Here is a 19,435-nt window from a genome sequence, read left to right as displayed (position 1 = left end):
GAAAAAGAGACTGTGATGAGTCTAGTATATTAAGAATCTGACAGAACACCCTTGACTTCTGTGTTATGTAATGACTGTCTTTAGTTCCAACACTGTAAACCACCATTACTTTTCACTGTTCACAGAACTGCCAGGCTAAGTTTTATGTTAAAACCTTGTGGGTTGAAAAGCTACATCTCATATTCATAGGGCCACTCTGTGGAAAGGAAAGAATTCTTTCTGTTATGATGTGATATATTACTTAACTCAGGGGTTGACAAACGGCAGCCCTTGAGTCAAATCCACCAGCTGCCAGTAGTTTCACTGGAACATAGACAGCCATGCCCACTCCTCTGCATACTGTCCATGGCTGCTTTCACTACAATGACAGAATTAAGTGGTTGCTACACAGGCTGCAGAGCCCACAAAGCCTAAAATATTTACCAACCCCTGGTTTAATTCTTCATTTAACAGCTTTGTAATGTGAATGTTCACGCACGCTTCTGTGGGTGTTCTTTCTCCAAAGAGCAACTTTGTTCTAATTCTGGGGTCACTGGGCCCTGACAGGAAGACGCTCATGACGCAAGACACAAAGCAGTCATGTTTTCAAGTCGTCCAATTGGCTCGATCATGCACTAGCAAGGACAAGACAAGGAAGACAAGCACTTCCTGTTCTTCACTATCTGCTGAACACTGTGGGGCTTTAAGTACGTTTTCAAAAATGAAATCAGGAAACACTTGTACTGATACAGTAGAACCTAGATGAGTGAAGCAAACGTAAACTTTATCGGTCAGACACATCCACTAAAATCCTAATTAGAAAATGTAATACACAGAGTTACAGATGTAGAAAACAAACTTATGGTTACCGGGGGTAAGCAGGGGGGAGGGATAAACTGGGAGATTGGGATTGACATATACACACTATTATACAAAAAACAGATAACTAATAAGGACCTACTACATAGCACAGGGAACTCTACTCAAAACTCTGTAATGACCTATATGGGAAAAGAATCTAAAAAAGAATGGATGTACGTATATATATAACTGCTTCACTTTGCTGTACACCTGAAACTAACACAACATTGTAAATCAACTATACTCCAATAAACATTTTTTAAAAAGAGAAAAGAAAATACACAGAACCGAGCCTCAGCTGACCTTTCTTTTCCTCCAACAAATTTTAGGGAGAAAAGAACAGGCTACAGAGATAAACCCAGGCACATACGGTTGCCTTATCCTTGACAAAGGAGGCAAGAATATACAATGGAGAAAAGACAGCCTCTTCAACAAGTGGTGCTGGGAAAACTGGACAGCTACATGTAAAAGAATGAAATTAGAACACTCCCTAACACTGTACACAAAAATAAACTCAAAATGGATTAAAGACCTAAATCTAAGGCCCCACACTATAAAACTCTTAGAGGAAAACACAGGCAGAACACCCTATGACATAAATCACAGCAAGATCCTTTTGACCCACCTCCTAGAGTAATGGAAATAAAAATAAACAAATGGGACCTAATGAAACTTAAAAGTTTTTGCACAGCAAAGAAAACCATAAACAAGATGAAAAGAAAACCCTCAGAATGGGGAGAAAATACTTGCAAATGGAGCAACTGACAAAGGATTAATCTCCAAAATATACAAGCAGCTCATGCAGCTCAATATCAAAAAGACAAACAACCCAATCCAAAAATGAGCAGATGACCTAAATAGACATTTCTCCAAAGTAGACATACAGATTGCCAACAAACGCATGAAAAGATGCTCAACATCACTAACTATTAGAGAAATGCAAATCAAAACTACAGTGAGGTATCATGTCATACTAGTCAGAATGGCCATCATCAAAAAATCTACAAACAATAAATGCTGCAGAGGGTGTGGAGAAAAGGGAACCCTCCTGCACTGTTGGTGGGAATGTAAATTGATACAGTCACTATGGAGAACAGTATGGAGGTTCCTTAAAAAACTAAAAATAGAACTACCATATGACCCAGCAATCCCACTACTGGGCATATACCCTGAGAAAACCATAATTCAAAAAGATAGATGTAAAACAATGTTCATTGCAGCACTATTTACAATAGCCAGGACATGGAAACAACCTAAATGTCCATCAACAGATGGCACATATATACAATGGAATATTACTCAGCCATAAAAAGGAACGAAATTGAGTTATTTGTAATGAGGTAGATGGACATAGAGTCTGTCATGCAGAGTGAAGTAAGTCAGAAAGAGAAAAATACCATATGCTAACGCACATATATGGAATTTTAAAAAAACGGTACTGATGAACCTAGTGGCAGGGCAGGAATAAAGACACAGACATAGAGAACAGACTTGAGGACAAGAAGTGGGGAAGGGAAGCTGGGACGAAGTGTGAAAGTAGCACTGACATATATACACTACCAAATGTAAAATGGATGGCTAGTAGGAAGCTGCTGCATACCATAGGGAGATCAGCTCGGTGCTTTGTGACCACCTAGAGGGGTGGGATAGGGAGGGTGGGAGGGAGGCTCAAGAGGGAGGGGATATGGGGATATATGTATACGTATAGCTGATTCACTTTGTTTTACAGCAGAAACTAATACAACACTGGAAAGCAATTATACTCCAATAAAGATATTAAAAAATAAAACCTGAAAAAAAAAAGAACAGGCTATATAAAAAGAGACTCCTAAAAGACTGAGTACAACACACACATACCTGTCTTCCTAGAATACAGGTTGGACCAATAAACTTACTACTTACTCTCCAGAACCTTTTATGTCAATGGAAAATCGCCACTATTTTCAGCAATTATGTGAAAGAGATGATTTTAAAGTCATATAACCTTGACTTCAAATCCAGATTTTGCTGTTTGACCTTGGAAAAACTGTTTACCTTCTTTTTCTCTTTTTTAGGTTGCTAATTAAAATGTGGGTAAAATTATCTAGCTTACAGGCATATTATGAGGATTAAATATGATAATATATGTAAAGTACTAGGCTTAGTGCCTGGCACGTGGTCAAGGCTTCATATCTGGTAGGCATTATTACTGTTCCAACTGGAGGTCAGGACATAGATGGGAGGCCTCCCCTGAATAAAAGCCCACCACGATAGACATGCAGAATCACTCACAAGCTGGACAGGAAAGAGAGCTATGATATTTTATGCATACTTTCAGAAAGGGTTAAAACAAGAGGTTAACAACAAAAATGAACCAGTGCACTACCCTCTATTACCCAAGTTTCTGCTAACTGTAGGTCTGAATCATTAAAGAAGAAGAAGGTAAAGTCAAATAATGAGCATGAGGGGTCTGGGTTGGTGAAGTACGTCAGAAGGCTTGTCAGATGTCTCCCTGTGCATAGCTGTGTCATATGGTTTATAATAGATTCCATCATTGGGTGAGCAGTGGCAAAATTAGAAAATACTATTTCTGTATGTCCTTTTCTGAAAGTACACCTCTGATTACAATTTTGTGGTTCATGGCTTATAAAAGAACTTCAAATAAAAGAGTATATATATATATATATATATATATATATTTTATTTTTTGCAGTACGCGGGCCTCTCACTGCTGTGGCCTCTCCCGTTGCGGAGCACAGGCTCCGGACGCGCAGGCTCAGCGGCCATGGCTCACGGGCCCAGCCACTCCACGGCATGTGGGATCTTCCCGGACCGGGGCACGAACCCGTGTCTCCTGCATCGGCAGGCGGACTCTCAACCACTGCACCACCAGGGAAGCCCAAAAGAGTATATTTATAATTCCACTTTGGCAACAAAGGGAAGAGCTTTCTAAAATGTCTACAGCAGTTTCGAAGCCTGCATAGAAAATACCCAATTCCCACTGCCTCTCAATTTCAACTTTCCGTTGCAGTCTGTCTCTCCATAATAGCAGGTACAGTTAGACAGAAATATCTGGCTATGTGTTCTAGGAAAAATGGATAGAGAAGTAAGATGAAAAGTCTTGATGGGGTCATCAGAAAATTGTTGCTCTGGGAAATTAAATATTGCTCTCTGGCCCTCTCTGCCCTGTACCCTCCACATCTTTAATTCCCTCTAATTTTGCTCCTGCTAACAGAGTAGAACATGTTCATGTGGTGGATACATCTTGATCTCGTTCCTTATCTCAAGAATGCTGAAATTAGAGTACATCTGGCAAGCAAAGCCATTGAAAACCAGCAGTCCATCAAATATCTAATGACTTACAGGCAGCACGTGACTTTGGAAAGACAAGATTTAATTTCTGTACCTCTTCCTCCAACCTTGTGATGCGAGAGACAGGCTGTGACCAGAAGGAAAGTTTATGGCTAGAGACATACTGTCAACCTCAGGTGAAATCCACACTATAAAATAAGAGAATCAGCAGGTTGATTTAGGTCTCAGATTGACATGCCTGCTCCATTGCTGCACTTTGACTCAAGAGAAACAAACGACCAAACACACACTTTTGTGCAATGTGGGCATTTAAGCCTCAGGAGACCATTAATGCCTTGGCCCCTGCATTTACTAATTTAGTCAGTATTTAGTTGAACATCTATTGTGTGCCTAGGATTGTGATAAGTATTGGCCGCATAGTGGTGAATGCAACAGACATGGCCCTTGCTCTTAAAGAGATTATCATGAGGGGGAGACAGACAATAAGAGAACGAATAGTAGGCAAGGTAATTTCAGACTGTGTGAAGTTCTATGATGGTAATAAACAAGGACTGTTACAGAAAAAAAAAAACCAAACAAACCCAAAACAAGGAGAAGCCTATTTTAGGCAGAATGATAAGGGAGGGCTTCTCTTAAAAGGTTACATTTAAATTGATACTGGAAGGAGTTCTAAGAAGAATACTGGGATGGGAGAAAAGCACTTGCGGCCAAAACCCTAGTCTGATCCCCAGTGAGTCACACCCTATTCACCTCCCCTTGAGGGTGGGCGACTCCATGAGTTGCTTCTAATCGATAATATATGCCAAGAGTGAAGAGATTTTGCAGATGTAATTTAAGTCCTTAATCGGTTGACTTTAATAGAAAAGGATGATTATCCGGGACGGGACCAACTTAATCAGGTGATTTAGACCTTCTTTTAAAAGAGGGTCTAGAAATCAAAGACTTGAAGCACCAGAGATGTTCTCTCTCTCTGTTGCTGGCTTGGAAGACTCCTATAGCTGCGAGGATATGAGATGGATCAACAAGATGAGGGATCAGGGAAATGGATCCTTCCCTGTTGTGCCTACAGATGAGAACACAGCCCAGTCAGTTCCTGAATTCCAGCCTTATGAGTCCCTGAGCAGAGAACCCAGCTAAGTAATGCTAGACTTCTGATCTATGAAAACTGTGATATAATACATGGGTATTATCTTAAGCCACTAAGTTTGTGGTAATTTTTACATAGCAATACAATGAAAACAAATACAATACTCTGAGCAGGCAAATGCTATAAAAGTCATTGGGAGTTGTTTTGTGGTGAGCAAGGAGGAAGACAGCCAGGAGGTAGAACAGGGGCTTGTCTATGAGAAAACAGTAAAGTTTAGGCTTCATCCCAGTATCTGACATGTGGTGGTTAGTGCACAGCAGGTACTTAAAACATCTGTTGAATGAATGAATTTATGAATAATGAAAGAATGTTGCTAAATAGAAGTGTTTAATAGTAGACTGCTATGTCCACCCCCTCAGATTTTAAAATACTTCTTCAATAGATATTTATTGGAAGCCCATTAGGTACAGAGAACTGTATTGCTGCCAGAGGGCCAAGAAAAGTGATTAAGAAATACAGCCTGGCCATGAAGCAAATTCTGAGACAACAGATCTCCTGGAAACTTCTAGATTAGGAAAAAGATATGCACTTCTATAGAGATGAAAGACTCTGTAATGAGGTATAGATACAACCCAGTAATCTGGGTCACAGCTGAAAGTTGATAATTTGAGGTTTCTCCTCAGTCTAATAAACTGAAAAGCTACCAAGGGTTAACCAAGTCCAAGGAAGAGAGCCCTGGAGTAAGACAACCACACCTTCAAAGGTACGTTAACCAAGTCCAAGGAAGAGAGTCCTGGAGTAAGACAACCACACCGTCAAAGGTACGTTAACCAAGTCCAAGGAAGAGAGCCCTGGAGTAAGACAACCACACCATCAAAGGTACGTCAAGGACGGACTGGAGGACAGGAAAGGAAATGTTAAGAAAGTTAGTAATTCAGTAATGGTGGGGAATTTAATATTGAAAATGCGAAGATGTTTATAGATTGGGAAATTATATTCCATGTGCCTCCAGTCAAGCCTTCTGGATTATGTGAAAAATCTCTAGAAATCGGGAGAAGATAAATGAAGAGAATACTGTCATCTTCAATTAGTTAGAGTGTGTAGGTTATGCCTGCTGCCCAGGAGACACAAATGATGTCTGAGGAGAAGGTCAGGGTCACACTACTGATGTTTCCAGGAGCTACAGGTGAGACTAGTAAGGGCACAACCAGAAATGCTGTTCTCAAAAAGCAGAACTGAAACATGAAGAAACAACTAACTTTCTTAGCTTGTACTCATCCATATCCCCTTGAAAATTAGCTGGGTTGCTTCCCTAAGAAGGATTTATCTTTATTTTAAAATATATGAAAATGAAAACATCTCAGAGGTGTTTTTCAAGGGGAAATGCCCATGCATTTCAGAACAAAGCAATTAAGGATAACTCATAAAATTAAGAAGAGGGGGTAGGAAGTTGCAGACATCTGGTACCTCTAACTGGTCATTAAGTCAACTCCAGATGTGGAGGCTACTAAAGAAATGAGGAAAAACAGTGCTTTGCATTCTTTAAACTTTTAAAATACATCATTATCATCTTTGCATTTTATGAACATGGAAAGCAGGTCTATATTGGTCTCATTTCTCAGATGATAACACCCATTCTCAAAAAGGTTATCCTACATTTTTTGAGTTAGGTTTAGAATTCAACTGAAATGCTCAAATAGCTACATAACTGACTGCCTCCTCTCAACAGTTTAGGAAAATAAAAACAACACTGATTTCACAATAAGGGTTTCCAATGATTTTACAATGATTCTGTTGAGTATGAGCAAGCTCTTCTAAGAGACAGACCCATGCAATCTCAGATAAACACAATCTACTTTTAAAAATTCTATGAGTAAATATGGAGACATTTATTAAGCTTCCTTTTTAAAAAATGGATTGATAGACATGGTTCATGTTATAACAGACAGCTGATATTCTAAGTGATAGAATCACTCTTTGTTAAACATCATGTCTCATTTGAGATAAAAACTGCAGTTCCCAGCAGCACCTCATAGAGAGATCATAGGGACCATCAGAAAGCTACACCAGAAATCAGATTACACTTTCCCCTAAAATGCAATATGCGTACAAGGAACCATGCGTATTTCTGGATTTGGAAGCACCTATGAACTGCTCTGTCTTGTAAGGAGAAGGACCAGAAAATATAAAACAAAACAAAAACCGATACAAGCAGGGTGTGAACGTAAGTCATACGATTTTCAGTTCTGTATCTTTGCCCCTACAAGTGGATCGAATTCTGCAGAGCTGAGTGTAATCTCTGAGAAAGCGAGTGAGTAAATCTATGATTTCTGAAACCTGATTGCAGGGTGTGAGAAGTACAGACTTCAGGAGAAATCTGTTCTCGTCAGTCTGGGACTGTTTTCAGGGATGGCGTGAGAGGGATCTATCCCACCGACGTCAGTACTTCAAGGCCCTGGTCACCATAGCCAGGTCTCCTGTATCACTGGTGGCGTGAGATGATGTAAGAGGCAGACTAACGAAGAGCTCCTATTTTAATGGTTATGTTTCACTTTAATGCCTATTGTTTAAAAAGATCTAGTACACCAAAGCTGTGATTTCACGTATATTACTTCTAAGAATAAAGATAGGCTTAAAAAGTGAGTTAGGAGTTGGCTTAATTAGGAATATTAAATAAATAATCACACAGGTAGTACTTGGAAATGGAAAAAATCATCAAGGTGGTATACTAATGGCTGGAGTCTAGAATACATTGCTGAAGATAATTTTCTTCTTATCCCATTGTTTTGATGGTTTCTTTGTTGAGATTTTTGCTATTTGTTTCTATTTACAAAATACCTATGTGCTTCAGGAAGAAAATTTGGAAACGCCGAAAAGCACAAATGAAAACCATGAAAATCAACCATAATGCTATCCCTAAAGATAAGCATAGTGAAGGTTTTATTTTTTACCCATCCAGTACTTTTTCCATAAAAGTGGGATTATGTCTTCACACTCTGGTTCATAGCCTGATTTTCCATTTAGAAATATGTCATGAACATTTCTCCATGTGGTAAGCTTTCTTCTTCAGTTGTTTTACTGGCTGAAGAGTATTCTCTCATACCGTTCAATCAAAATCTAGGTAATTCATCTCCTACTGCTGGGAATTAAAGTTGCTTCCATTTTTTCACTGTCATACAAAATGCTGCAATGAACATCTTTGGACTTAATACTCTTGTACACATCTCTAAGTATCTCCTTATAACAAATTCCTAAAGGGAGAGCTGCCAGGTTAAATGGTTTGCCCATTATAAAGGGGTTTTGCTGCAAATTAACAGATTATTCTATAGAAAGTTTACCATAATAAATTATTCCACCAGTAAGTTATGAGAATACCCAATTCTATAACATTTGTAATGTATTATTATTACCAATGTTATATTTCTTTTAAAATATTTCTGGTATTTGTCAATACGATTGTATAACTCAGATGACTAAAGACATGGAAGTTAAAAATAATCATGTATTTAGAATTAATTTGTGGTTTTTTTTTCTTCTTCATATGCTATTTGTCCTAATTTCTACTGAGTTGAACCACTGAAGCAATAATCAGATGTAGGTGTGAGTATAAAATATAGTAAGAAATGTCTTAAGTATTCCTGTCCCAAGAAGTACTTCCCTTTATATGTCTTATAATTCTCTTTTAACTAAGGGGACAATCATTATTTTGGGGAGAGAGGACATGATTCTTTTATTATATTTTTTCCTAACTCATAGAACAGATGTTGAAAATACGAGTCAAATTAATTCATTTTTTATGACAAAAGAGCAAAATAAGGTGCTGCCTCTTAACCCTATTCAACAAGTTCAAAGCCATCAAGGTAAGAATGGCATAACAATAGACTCTTTCCAATGATGCTGATGTCTAAGCAAGAACAGAATATTTGCATGATAAGCTAGCTGCTGCAATAAGAAGAAAAATGAATTCCTAGAATCACTTTATGCCTAGCAGGTTTAGGAACACTTGACTAACTGTAATTTTGAGTATTACTTATCACCCAGCTGGGTGATTGTCGATCTTTTTGAAGCTATGACAACCCATCTTCTTACGGTAGAGAAGATGGTGGTGATGGATGCGGGTGTCTTGAATTAGGGGGTAGCCATGGAGGCAGGAATAAGGAAGCCTCAAAATCCTGTAGTTCTCATGTTAAACATTTACTTACATACAGTGGAATATAACTCAACCATAAGAAAGAACGAAATAATGCCATTTGCAGCAACATGGATGGACCTAGAGATTCTCATGCTAAGTGAAGGTAAGTCAGACAGAGAAAGACAAATATCATATGATATCACTTATATGTGGAATCTAAAAAAAAGGATACAAATGAACTTACTTACAAAACAGAAATAGAGTTACAGACAGAGAAAACAAACTACCAAGGGGGAAGAGGGGGTGGATAAATTGGGAGATTGGGATTGACAAATACGCATTATTATATATAAAACAGATAACTAATAAGGACCTACTGTATAGCACAGGGAACTCAATACTCTGTAATGACCTATATGGGAAAAGATTCTAAAAAAGAGTGGAGATATGTATAACTGATTCATTGGGCCATACAGCAGAAAGTAGCACAACACTGTAAATCAACTATACTCCAATATAAATTTTAAAACATTAAAAATTAAAAAACAAAAAAAACATTTATGGCACTGTTCTGATGTTGTCTGTTGACTTTTTGCCTCTTCCAGTAGACTATAACATACTTTAACTGCTACCATTTACAAAGTGCCCCATGTTACTCTGGGCTTTACACACATGAATTCTCGTAACAGTTGCATCCCAAGTTCATATGTGGGGAGGTTAACTAACTCCCAAGGCCCCAAAGCTAGTGAGGGGCCATCTTAAGATTTACCTAGGTCTGCTGGATTCTGAGCAAGGAACAACTCTTAGCCAATATACTACAGTGTCTTCACTTTACCAACTTTAGGGGCAGAGTTGGTGCAGGGAAACCAGGGCACAGCTGAATTTTTATAATGGTTCTTAAAAGGCAAAGGGCAGCAAAATTACCAGGAAGGGAGGCCCTTGTTTAAAATGCAGATTCCGGGGCCCTGCCCTGAGCATGCAGAACTGGAATCTAGGGCTGTGGGCTGCAAATGTGCCTTTTAAAAATGCTCCCAAGCGACATTCAATAAAATCTGCAAAGACTGCAAAGTAGGCACATGATAAATAGTGGGTGAATAAAGAAATGTAACGGGGAAACGGTCACAGGCAATGAAGATCTAGGGTACTTCACGCCCCCAAACTGTGATCCAGAGAAAATGTAACTTCATTTTTGGGGTGGGTCCAAGTGGAGCCTCAGCTAGTCATCTCAGAAATGTAGATGTGACTAACATATGAGTATGACAAACTCAGGTGTTCTGGAAGCTTTCTGTTTTAAATAATTTCACTTGACGACCAGGTGCAAAGTCCAGCTGTCTCCCCAGCTGAGGAAATACAAGCCCTTCAACTGGTAAATATCACCTATTTTAAAGACACATAATCTTTAAAAAAAAAAACAAACATCATTTTGATCTTCTGGCACTTTCCACACATGGGCCAATTGACCCCTTAGACACAATACACATAATATCCAGGGTCCATGAGATTTTTAGGAGCTCACAAAACATTTAAATTTCTTTTTAAAAATCAGAAGAAAAACCTGAATATATTCTAGCCTGGATTATATTCAACTTTTACCAATGCAGCTATAAGATGTAATAAAAAATATTTTTTTTAATCAAGAAATGCACATGAAGGCAGTGATGCCTAGGGCACACAGAAATCATCATGTGGCCTGCTTTACTCACAGCTCTGGGCCCAGGTGACAGACACCTTACCTGGCAGGCGTTGTACAAGAGCTGATGCTCGAACTTCTTGATCCCAAGAATGTTCTGGAACATCTCGTAGAGTTGCTCTTTGCTCAGAATGAGCTCGGAAGCTGCGCTGGCTGTCATCCGGGCCTGCTGCTTCCTGGGGTCCTCTTCCCCGCGGTAAATGGCATCAAACTTGGCCATCCAGGAGCTCAGCACGGTCTCCTTGCTGAGGCCGTCGATCTCGGGCAGGCTGCGCACCCTCTTCTCGATGTGCTTCTTGAAGACCTCCCGCGAGTCGTTGGCAGAGCAGCCTCCACTCTGCACCATGCGGGCCACGCGGTCGCTCTTCAGGAACACCTGAGCAACAGCAGGGCAGGACAGACATCAGGAAGCCGCCCGGCAGTAACACACTCCCTGTGAGGCTGGAGGCTGGCGGCTGGGCCTGGGCGGACCCCCTCACGAGCCTCCCAGGAGGCACCAGTGTGAATCGCATCCTGCCCCGCTACCTCCTAGCTGTGGGAACTGAGAGAGGGCCTTTACATGTTTTGCCTTTGTGTCCCAATCTGGAAAATGGGAATAACAATGGCATTTACTAGGTTGTGGAAAGGATGAAATGAGACAGTCATATCCTGAGAAGCAGCATATAGTGTAGAGACTCAACTGCTCACACAGCCTGGGGCCTTTCTGTGCCACTGAGTGGCAGTATTTCTTTTGGCAAATTAACCTCTTTGTACCTCAGTTTTCTCATCTATAAAAGGGGGAAAACAGTAGTTTCTACAGCACAAGTGTTTTTACATGAGGATTAAATGAGTCAATATATGATGAGCACTTTAAAAAGTGGCTCATATTAATGCCATATAAGTTGTTTTGGTTGTTATTATTTTTATATGTAAAGTATCTGGCATGATGTCTCGTACACAGCACTTTACATAGTACATAGTCCACTATTTACATCTCATTTTAGCCTCTCAGTGATACTCATCACAATTAAAACTGAACAAGGATCAGGTAAATATGTATTTAACGCCTGTCTCCCCTCCCCAAATGTAAACTCCACGTGGGCAAGGACTGTGCCTTTCTTGTCCCCCCAGATATCATCCATCTCTAGAGGGGAGCCTGGCGCTTTGAGAGTGAATGACAAGGCATTAGACTCGATCCGTTTTGTAGAAGGAAAACCAAGACTCCAGAGAGGGGAAGGGACTTGCTCTTGGTAACTCAAACTGGCTGACTCTAAACGCACGGTCTTTTGACTTCACCCTGGCTCCTCCCTTTCCTACGGGTCTCACCTGCCTGGTGGGAGAACCCCTGGTTGCTTTGCTGGTGCTGCCTGGGTCCTGGGATGAAGCAGCCATTGAGAATAATTTGCTTTCACCCCAGTGCCCACCATTCTGGAGCTTATACAAGCTACACAGTTCTAGGGTGTCATACAAGGCAGTGAAGCTGCTGCTTCCCGTTCACAAAGAGGAAACATCTGACACTTCTGAGCTGTGTCCCGGTCACACGTCAGTAGGTGCATAAATAGCCTTCCAGAGGCGGAAGAAATGTTCACTCCCCTGTCGGATGTCAGGGGATGCCTTTGGTAGGCAATCGCTTGAGGGGCATCTCACTGCCTCCTGCTTCATCACAAAGCCTTCCTTGGGGAGGAGAGATGTTAGAAAGATGAGTTCCATTTATTGTCAACTGAATGAACTAATTTAGAGAGAAGGGGGGCTGAGGGTGTGCTTCACAGGCTAGAGGCCATGGCCAGCTCCACTGTGCCTGGGAACTGGTACTCAGTTGAGACCTTAGAGTTCATTTAAAAATCAATTATAGAAAAAAAAAGTTTCAAATGAATCCTCAGGCCTTACGGGCTTTAATGAGCTAGGAATTCACCCGAAAATCTGTAATGCTTAATGCAGGTAGTTTCTCCATGTAACACACTGTGCCTCAGCTACAGGTCTACATCTCAAAGTACATCAAAGTTGTGAAGCAAAAGAGGAAGTTTCTGGAGAGGCAGTATAACATTGTGACAGGACTTGTAAACCATGATCCCAGGCCAGCTCTGCCACTAACTTGCTGTGTGACCTTGGGTAAGTTACCTCCTTTCTCTGATCCTCTAACTTCTTTTCTGTACACCGAGGGAGTTGAACTATAAAAGTTTGAGCTTGTCTTTTCAGCTGTAATGTTTATACTCTTCTCCATGAGCCCATTCACCCTTTCTTTGGACACTCACTGGGGGAGGGCACGTGCCAGCTGCCACGGTTACAGTGGGGAGCAAAACAGATGCTGATCCAGCCCTCGTGCCTCCATGACATCGTCCTAATCATCCCATACAGACATCATTACAATCTGGGACAAGTGCTAGCCAAGGGAAAATACACAGGTTCATGGGTGCCCGTAGCCAGGAATATATTCCAATATGCAGTTAGGAAAGCCTTCCTGGAGGAGACATGAAATGTGAAAGATGGGTAGGAAAAGAGTGAAAGAAGGAACAATATGTGTAAATACACTGAGGATCTGAGAAAATAAGGAGAAGCCAGTATGGCTGGGGCAGTGAGGGGTAGGAGAATGACCAGTATAAGATGGGCAGAAGGGGTCAGCTGGCCAAGGGCATGGGAGGCCCCATTAAGAACATTGGTTTTCATCTGAAGGGCACTGGGAAGCCACTGAAGGCTTTAAGCTGGGACACGACACAATCAAGTTCACATTCTCTGGCTTTAATGTGGAAAACAGACCTGAAGAGGGACAAGAGAATAGGCAGGAGGCCAGCTGAGAGACACCTTATGAGCATAGGCGAGTGATGATGGTGGCAGGGATGCAAAGGGGTTAATTCTTTGTTGTCAGCGCTAACGACTATCAGAGGTGACTTAAAAACATTCAATCAATGATGAAGCCATATCCTCCTCCCATTTGTCCATATCAGTGTCCCACAAACCTGTAGCAGGCCCCCATTATAAGCTCTCAGCACCATATGCCTTTCTCCCAAAGCCCTTCCACAGCTGCCATTTGTCTCTGTGACTATTTAGTTAATATCTGAGGCTCTAGCTAGACTATAAGTCCCAGGAAGGCAGGAACTGTAGCTGCTTTTTTCCTATTATTTCTTCCGAGTGCCTAAGACAGTGCCTGGTGTGCCAGGTGGTGCTATGCTTAATGACAGAATCGGTGAAGGAACGACACGAACAAAGCAGACATCTCAAAGCAGAGACCCTATGGAGATTATATCTGGATGGGGAACGAAGGTAAAGGAGAAACCAACAAGCACAATATAATGGTCTCTTAAAACGATTAACTGACGCTACATTTTTCCATGGGACCTGACAACACAGGGTAAGAAATGAGGATATTGGCACGTTGGTCCCAGATGGCATCCATAACTGGTGACCCCTGGACCCTGAGCACATTATCTGTTTCCCACAGTCCCTCGCTTTGTACACAGTAACCACTCAATAAATATTTGTTGAACTACTAGCAGATGGCTTTAGATAAGTCACTTAACTTCTGTCAACCACTCTCTCCTTTGCCATCACATGGGGTTCACCCAGCCAGACTTCTTTGATGAGGATCAAACTGAAAGGACTCTGAAAACTGGAAGGCTCCCTCTGTCCACAGGTAGGATATAACTGCCAGGCCCCAGAACGAAAGGAGATAAGTGGAATGTCAAGAGCATAGCGGAAGGAGACGGAACATCGAGGTGACAGCCAAGTGCCAAAAGGCAGCAAGACAGCCACGGGGAGAGAAGGCGGTAGCGGAAAACTAATTTTCCAGGCACATCATCTGTCTTGGCTTCTCAGTCTGTCAGAAGGGAAGTGGGGCCAGTGACATGCTTGTGTGTCTCTAAAACGACCCCTGAAACTCATTTGTACCGGGAGCTCTATCGGGTACTTTGGGTTTTGTTTTCTGTTTCATTTTTTGGTAACTGTTGCGAGAGGCTTCAACTCCAGGCATAACTCTATGCAGCACATCCATAAATCCTCCCTACCTGTCTGCCAACTCCCAGACAGGTAGGTCATGATGGGAGAGGGCAGATAAACAAATAAATACGGAATGGGGAAGGGCAGTCAATTCAGCGACTCAACCCCATCCATCAGTCCTTTGCTCCATCGCCAGAGCCAAGCAACCTCAAGGTTGTTTTAGAAACACACAAGCACATCGGTAACTGATGATTGTAGATGATACGGGGTAAAGCTGACCCAGCTCCGGCTTCTTCACAGACAGGCTGAGAACACAAGATGGATCCTTTCCTGCTCTACAAAAGCATCTCATTTCAACATAAATAAGAAAAATACCTAGATGCTAGAGTAAATAAGACTTTAAAAACCTACAACAACCAGGTTACTAATGAGTTTTACTAATGAATGGCACACACATAATGGGAGCAGTGGGCTTTAGTGTCAGATGACCTGGGATCAAATCCTGGTTCCACCAGGTGCTAGCTTGGTCAGCTGAGCAAATTGCTTCCTCCTTCTGGGCTTCAGTTTAATCATCTTTCAAATGGGAATCACAATCACCCTCCCGTGTAGGATTTGAGTGAAGATTCAGTGAGACAATGAATGTCAACCGGTGAGCATGGTGCTCTACTACAAGAATGTAATAAAAGTTACCTGTTATTTTTAAATAGAGTATCATGAGGCCATTAAAAAGCTAACTTTTTTTTTCATCAGCATCAAAAGATGTCCATGAACTTATGGTTACCAGGGGGTAAGGGGGGGAGGGATAAATTGGGAGATTGGGATTGACATATACACACTACTCTATATAAAATAGATAACTAGTAAGTACAGCACAGGGAACTCTACTCAATACTCTGTAATGACCTATATGGGAAAAGAAACTAAAAAAGAGTGGATATATGTCTATGTATAACAGATTCACTTTGCTGTACACCCGAAACTAACGCAACATTGTAAATCAACTACACTCCAATAAAAAAAAAAAAACCCACAGAAGATGTCCATGATATGCTGTCAAACCAGAGACTTCCAATGGTAGGGGTGAAGTGGGGCTGGGGCACAGGAGCATAGCCCTTGATTGAGAACGTCACAGGTAATAACACTGTTTACTGATGAGAGTATATCTTACGTGTGACTTTTGCAGAAGACGAAAGAAGAGAGCAAACAACTGTGAAACGAAACAAGTGGGTTATTAATGTTTTTTAGTTACTTTCCATCTTAACATGGAAATCAAGGAGCTATCTTTATGTGTATAGACACATCAAAAAATACGTAGAAATATATATGCCAAAATGTAATAGTGGCTGTCTAGGATCATGGGATTACAGGCATTTTTCTTAACCATTTCATTTACATTTTCCCCTACATTGTCTGTTTTTATATTTGGCATGTTTGACTTTCACAGTCATTTAAAACACCCCTTTCTACATGGAAAAATGAGAAATTTTACCTTCACTGAGGCAAGGTGCATGTTAATTTCTAAAATAAAAAGCATCTTTGGATCTTAAAGTTATTCTTCACCAGAAAGTAAGGTTGTCCTGGGCAAACTTAGGAAGCACATCTGGGGCCATGAGCTGTGGTACGTGATGGTAGATTAGGAACAAAAGTAGTTCTCTTTCCCCTTTCTATGTCCTTTTGCCCTTCCTTGACCTTGTATCTTCCACACCCAATGTCCAGGCCCCAAACTAGGGAGTGGATTGATTCCGTAACTTTCCACTCTCCTCTATCATTTCTTTCTTTTTTTTCCTTAATATTTATTATTTATTTATTTGGTTGCACTGGGTCTTAGTTGCGGCCAGCAAGCTCCTTAGTTGTGGCACATGGGCTCCTTAGTTGTGGCATGCGAACTCTTAGTTGCAGCATGCATGTGGGATCTAGTTCCCTGACCAGGGATCGAACCCAGACCCCCTGCATTAGGAGTGCAGAGTCTTATCCACTGCGCCACCAGGGAAGTCCCTCTCATTTATTTCTATACAGCACGTGGGCACTACACCACCACTCTTCCCCTCTAACCTTAATATATTCATAATAGCACTTTCCAGTTGCTAGATTTACAGGGAGGTTGTGTGTCTGAGTGTGTGTGTGTGTGTGTGTGTGTGTTTGTGTGTATGTGTGTGTAATTTAGTCTTGACAACAATTATGCAAGCAAGATCCCACTACAGATGAAGAAGCTGAGGCTCAGATGTGGCTGCGGTCTCACAGCCCGTGTGCAGCAGAAATGGAGTTCAACTCCACGTCTTTTGGACACTCAACTCATCCTCTTAACCACGTGGCCCTCTGCCCCCTCCTTCCTTGCCTGACTTTTTTCACAAGAATGAATGCCTTTAGAATGGCTAGTTACTCTTTTCCTAGGGATGTATCTATTTCAAGGCCACTGAGGAATTATAGTGGTTTTGCTTATTGGAAAATGTGCAGCTTTATTTTAGAAAAATAGCCAGGTGTGACCTGACATCTACTTTTCTTAGATTAAAATTAAGGTCAGTCATAAAGACAAACGAACGTTTGTCACCCTGTGCAGAGAACACCTGCAGTTTTTGCCTGCCAACCGTCCGTCCCCTTCTGATGACAGCACCTCAGTCCGAAAACACATTTGTCACTGCACACAGTTTCAGTGGGACTGTCAATCACAGGACCTTGCAAAGGAAGGACAAGGTCCTGTGACTGGCGATCAGACTTCCCCTTCTGGGGTTCAGATTCAGAGTGCGGAGGCCTAAGAATGGAATGGGGTTGGAGTAGATTCATACCAGTGATGGCGTGTGCATTAAATCCTGCTACCCGGCTTCCTGAGGCTAAGCTGTCCTGGTTTCCATCTTTTCTTTAGGTTGGTTATTTCCTTTACTAACAAAACAACAGTTGTTGTTGTTATTATTAGGGCTTAATTCAGCCACAGTCAGTTTCTTTTGCTAGCAACCGAAGAACTGTGTCTGATACACCATTCAAATCTAGTTTGACAAAAACTAACTGGGGCTTTGTTAGAGAAGATCGGCTAAAACCAAAACGAAACAAAACTCAGTTGTAACAGTGGCGCTGGCGGAAGTCCAGATATCGGCTGTCCTGTTCTAAAATGAGTGTTGGTATGTCTTCTCCCTTATTCTACACTCCCTCTTCCCACCATATCTCCCCATGTTTCCTTCCTGGCAGGATCTCAGTGAGGAAGGTTCTGTAAGACCTTTCCATGCACCTCTTTTCTATGATGTCGGGGCCAGCGTGTGAAGGAACCAAAATCAAGCAGGGAGATGGGGAGGGAGGTGAGGATGGAGGGTGGGAGGGCTTATGTTTCACAATTTGTCTTAAAAGAGCTGAGAGTTAGAAAAGATGAGGGGGCCCTGGAGAAAAGGGTGGGCTCTCTGATGGCTTAGGACCGTGGCTGTGAAAACAGGATAAAGTTGCAGGGCCAGATCTCAGAGCATCCATCTCAGTGCCCACCCTCCAAGCCACAATGAAAGAGATTAAAGGATTAATCTCCTGCTCTGCTTGATCTGCTCTGCCAATCAGGGCCACACGGGAAGGACAAAATAAACCTGCACGCTCGCGAGAGCCATAGGGAAACTTGGTCTCCCTCTATCCTGGAGACCAGCTTGCAAGGAGTGCTGGCCAGCTGGGGCCAGACTGGGCTGGATATGGGTGGGCACAGATGGCAGAAGGACAGTGGCTCCCCACTCGCTTTACTTTTAAAAAATTGCTCTTTACTACTCTAGCAAGTTGACAAACCATTATTGTCTTAGCAAAACAATGCCATTGCCTGAAACTGACTTTAGTAACTGACTATAGTAATCTATAGTAACTGACTATAGTCAGTTTCTGGAGAAAAAGTTTGTTTTTTTTTAAATTGTCATTTTCACTGGTAAATTGGGATGTGTCAGTGTTTATACAAACAGTGGAGTGGAGTATGTGTGTGTGCGCCCGCGTGTTTGCGTGTGTGTGTATGCGAGGGGTGGGGGCTGAGAATTTAGAAGGAGAGTATCTGTTGGTTTTGCCTGTTGAGCACACATTCCCCCTTCTGTTCAAAAGCACGCCCAATTTCTTGATGGGAAACCAGGCCATTTTCAACACAACCGGTTCCAGTACAACCGAGCCTGCACTCTGGCTCCAGCGGTGTTATCTGTCCTCGGTCTATGCCACCCCTCATCTATAGTGATTAGTTCAAGAATGGACACAGGGCCCATGTTGGTCCAAACAAGTCACCTGGGGCCTTTTGCTGGGACTCTCAGCAAAGAAGTACTCTCTTTGCCCCTGGAGTTGCTAAGCTGGCAGGATGGGAACTTTCAGTGTTGTTCACATAGAAAGAACCTGCCCAAGAATGCAGCCAACCGGGGAAGAACAAAGCCGAGGTGTGGGGGGAAAGATACCCACCCTGCTGGCATCTTTGGAGTCTCTGGATCCAGCCACATCGATCCAGCGAAAGCCAGATCTATCCCTGGACTTTAAGCTGCTTGGGCAAACAAAT

At 41.8% G+C, this 19,435-nt stretch overlaps 1 protein-coding gene across 30 annotated transcripts in view; it reads right to left on the bottom strand.

Moving 5' to 3' along the window:
- The window catches only part of CADPS (calcium dependent secretion activator), a 783,217-nt gene that overhangs the window by 346,850 nt on the left and 416,932 nt on the right, over nucleotides 1-19,435 (bottom strand). For all 30 annotated transcript variants that reach the window (XR_007479444.1, XM_049715275.1, XM_049715276.1 and 27 more), the window contains one exon: nucleotides 11,084-11,416. Coding sequence is in view for 29 of the 30 variants with exons in the window: in XM_049715275.1 (XP_049571232.1) it covers nucleotides 11,084-11,416 (333 nt within the window). In the remaining variant the exon portion in view is untranslated. The remainder of the gene's footprint in view (nucleotides 1-11,083; nucleotides 11,417-19,435) is intronic.

Source organism: Orcinus orca, chromosome 10, assembly GCF_937001465.1.
Source record: "Orcinus orca chromosome 10, mOrcOrc1.1, whole genome shotgun sequence".
NCBI lineage: Eukaryota > Metazoa > Chordata > Mammalia > Artiodactyla > Delphinidae > Orcinus > Orcinus orca.
Note: the sequence above shows the minus strand (reverse complement) of the source record. Positions and strands in the feature narration are given on the sequence as shown.